General features: G+C 60.4%; 1 protein-coding gene across 2 annotated transcripts in view; it reads right to left on the bottom strand.

Annotated features, from left to right (window-relative positions):
* The window catches only part of KIF1A (kinesin family member 1A), a 58,924-nt gene that overhangs the window by 1,713 nt on the left and 53,614 nt on the right, over positions 1 to 3,597 (bottom strand). For both annotated transcript variants that reach the window (XM_006893430.1, XM_006893431.1), the window contains 4 exons: positions 3,408 to 3,529; positions 1,384 to 1,533; positions 880 to 1,072; positions 348 to 466 (listed from right to left, as the gene is read on the bottom strand). In XM_006893430.1, coding sequence (XP_006893492.1) covers positions 348 to 466; positions 880 to 1,072; positions 1,384 to 1,533; positions 3,408 to 3,529 — 584 coding nt within the window. The remainder of the gene's footprint in view (positions 1 to 347; positions 467 to 879; positions 1,073 to 1,383; positions 1,534 to 3,407; positions 3,530 to 3,597) is intronic.

The following is a 3,597-nucleotide window of genomic DNA, read 5'->3' as shown; positions in this document are numbered from 1 at the left end:
TCTGCTGTACCCTGTGCACCCCCTCCTCTGTCTGCTGTGCCCTGTGCACCCCTGTCCTCTCTGCTATACCCTGTGCACCCCCTCTCCTGGCTGCTGTGCCCTATGTACCCCCTCTCCTGGCTGCTGTGCCCTTTGTACCCCCTCCTCTGTCTGCTGTACCCTGTGCACCCCTCCTCTGCTATGCCCTGTGCACCCCCTCCTCTGTCTGCTGTGCCCTTTGTACCCCCTCCTCTGTCTGCTGTGCCCTGCACCCCCCTCCCCTAGCTGCTGTGCCCTGTACACACCCATGCACTAGTAGTGGGAACCCCACCCACACCCCCTCCCCTGGAGGTGGGAACCCCACACACCGTATGGTCCCCGCCAGGAGAGGGTTGAAGGCATACAGCCAGTCATGCATGTCCTTGTCACTGTTGGCCTGCAGCAGGATCCCGCGGTGCTCCGTGCACACGGCGAAAGTGTTGGGTGTCTACGGGGTGGGGAGGGGAACCCACCGTTGGTACTGCCCCCCCAGGGCTTCTGGGACAGCCCCATTGTGAGTGGCACAAACAGCAGGGGTGAAAGAGTCAGAAAGAGGCTGGACTCTTCCTCAAGTCTGGTGCCTGGACTCACCTCACGGGTCCCTTCCCAGAGCCCTGTGGCCTCGGTCAGCAGTGGGACAGCGATGCTAGGCACACTGTCCCCTCCTCTCCCTCCCCCAGGGAATCAGCTGATCAAGCCCAGCTGCAACCCAGCCAGAGGCCTGACCCCGCCCGTGGTGGCTCTGTGAGGAGGAGGTGCAGTGGCCACACACTGCCCTCTTGTCCTGGCTGTCCCGTGGGTGAAGATGCCTGCAGAGGGACCCTGGCTTCTTGCCCACCTCTACCCTGGCCCCCCATTTACCTTGAGCATGGCCTGCTGGTCCTCGCTGTACTCCACTTGAGCGGTGGACAGATTGAGCACAAACCTCTCCACACTGTCCTTGTCACTGTTGTACATGTAGGCATAGGGCCGCCGCACCACCACGAAGCGTCTGGCCCAGCCGGCCGTGTGCGGCTCCAGGAAGTGCAGGTAGCCTTTCTTGGACACGATGGGGCTGTGGAGGTGGGGCAGGGCCCAGGTGTGTGGGCAGTCAGCTGGGGGCCACAGTTAAGTGGGAACAGATCCCCCAGAAACACAAGCAGCAGGGCCTGAGCCCTTGGCAAGCCCTGAAGACACATCCCTTGCCCTGACCCCACCTTACCAGCTACGGCTTCCTCAGGGCTAGCAGGCCTGTAGGGCCCTTCTGTAGGGCTGCACCCCAGGCCCAGCCTTGCTCTGTACCCCGCCTCCTGCTGATGCTGCCTGCTCACCCTCCCCCCCGCCCTCCCTCCAGGCAGTGGGTGTGCTTGGGGCTGATCTACCCACCTAACCCTGATCTCCTGGATGTCTGGCACCAGCAGGCGCTGTGGCTCCTTGTCCGCCTCTGGGGCCTGGGTGGGGGAGGGGAGCTTCTTGTCCATCTCAGGCAGCAGTTCAGGCTCTGGGCTGGCTGGTCGAGAGCAGGGCTGTGGGGTCCTGAAAAGTGAGGAGACCAGGACATCCTTGTCAGGCTCCCATTGGGCCAGCCCAGCTGCTGGGGCTCAGGGTAGCCCCCATTCTCAGACCTGCAGGCCAGTCCCAGGGGAGCCACCCCTGCAGTCAGGAGGCTGAGCTGAGAGCCAGACCCTGGGGCTGGGTGGCCGCTGTGTGGCTCCCCCACTGCCCCCAGGCTGCCCAAGGGGTTAGCCCTCAGGAAAGCAGGTAGGTGCTCCTAAGACAAGCTGAAGGGGCACTGCTGGTGACCGATTGACTCTGAGGACCAGAGCGCCCGTTCCTGTTTTTTTAAAAAAAAATCTAGAAAACACCTTTAAAACAAGAGTAGAATTAGTTACATGTCGACGGCTGGCAGTCCGCCACTCCCCACGTCTCCCAGGTGTCTTCTGGGGCCACTCAGCTGTTTTTCTAGATAATTATGAAACGCATGGCGTGCCACCTTGTGTCATGGTAGTGCTATAGTCTTAGGTGCCCGACTAGAGAACCAGGTCTCCGCTGGAGAGAGCAGAGAGCTCGGCTTGTGTGGCAGCCTCAGCGGTGGGCCGCCTGCCCCCCAGCCTCTCCTGAGGTCCCCGAGTGTGGTCCTGTGGAAAGTGGAACCCGCCAGCTGCAGAGGCCTCCCTGAGGCAGCAGCTTTGAACTTTCATTCTGTCGCACAGGTCACCGAGCTCTGGACTCCATGGCAACAGCTCCATTTTTGGGGGAGGGGGCCTAGGTTTTACACTTCTGGTTGTTAGGTGCTGTCCCCTTAACTACAACACATAGTGACCCTACAAACAACAGCCCTGGACTCTGTCCTGTCCTGAGCCAACCTCACCATCTCTGGCACGTCTGATCCCATTGCCAAAGTCACTATGTCAATCCATCTCACCCAGGGTCTCCCTCTCCTGCCCTGACCCTCCACCCTTCCAGGCATGATGTCCTTCTCCAAGGACTGGGTCCTCCTGGCAAATGCCCAGAGTAAATGAGGCAGAATTTCAAACCTTGCCTCCAAGGAGCAACTTGGTTTCACTCTCTCTAGGACAGACCTGCTTGTTCTTTTAGTGGTTCATGAGATGTTCAATAATCTTCTCCAGACCACAACTTATTAGCAGTAATTATTGTGTTAATAAACCAAACCTGCCGACCTCAACTTGGTCCCTACTCCTGGTGACCTTCCAGCTGGGGCTGTGAGGCTGTAGATGTTCCCAGGAAGAGACTGACACCTTTCATCCTCGGAGTGGCTCTGGGACTTGAGCTGCCAGCCTTTGTGTCAGCAGCCCGATGTGCTGTGCACTGGGGTACGTGCACGGCCCCCAGCGGACGCTACACACTCAGGTAAAGACCGGTGGGGGCAGCCCTTCGCCAGTGCTCCCAGCCCCCACTCCACGCGCCAGAGCACGTGGGCAGCTGAGTCGATCTCACCCTGCAGGTCAAGGCCTCACTGCAGTTCAAAGGCCCCTCGCCATCCGTTCGCCTTTGCCCTGACAGAGGGGCCATGCTCAGGAGCCCTGGAGGATTCAGAACCGGGTGGCTGACTGAAACCCCTGAGCTGCTCGGAGGGTGGAAGGTGGCCATTCTGCTTTGATAAAGATTATAGCTGTGGACATCCCATGGGCGGTTCTCTGTGTCATGCAGGGCCCCCCCAGAATGCAGACAGGAGTGGCCTGGTGACAGGGTGGCGTCTCCCACCACATCTGCCCAAAGCCACACGACTAACTGTGCCTTACTCAGCGCATGTCAAGCCAAGTGGTGTCCAGGGCTGTGAGGTAGAGGAGGGTGTCCAGCGGGAGTGAGACATGGACACCTGAGCCCTCAGTCACAGTGGCCCTCACTGCCTAATGCTGGAAGCTCTGTGGGCATCCCCCCTCACTCACCTCAGGTCAGCAGTGTAGCGCCCCTCAACCAGGGAGGGGCAGGTGGAGGAGGGGGTGAGCGTGGCTGCCCCCAGGGGGGACATGGAGGGGTCCCGCAGCAGGGTGACAGACATCTCCGAGAGCTGCAGGGAGGGCAGGGACAGGAGAGTTCCCTAGGGCCTGGGCAGCGTCCATCCCAGTGCGCAGTGAG

Source organism: Elephantulus edwardii, unplaced genomic scaffold (assembly GCF_000299155.1).
Source record: "Elephantulus edwardii isolate Elephantulus edwardi_28Jun2011 unplaced genomic scaffold, EleEdw1.0 scaffold00127, whole genome shotgun sequence".
Taxonomy (NCBI): domain Eukaryota; kingdom Metazoa; phylum Chordata; class Mammalia; order Macroscelidea; family Macroscelididae; genus Elephantulus; species Elephantulus edwardii.
Note: the sequence above shows the minus strand (reverse complement) of the source record. Positions and strands in the feature narration are given on the sequence as shown.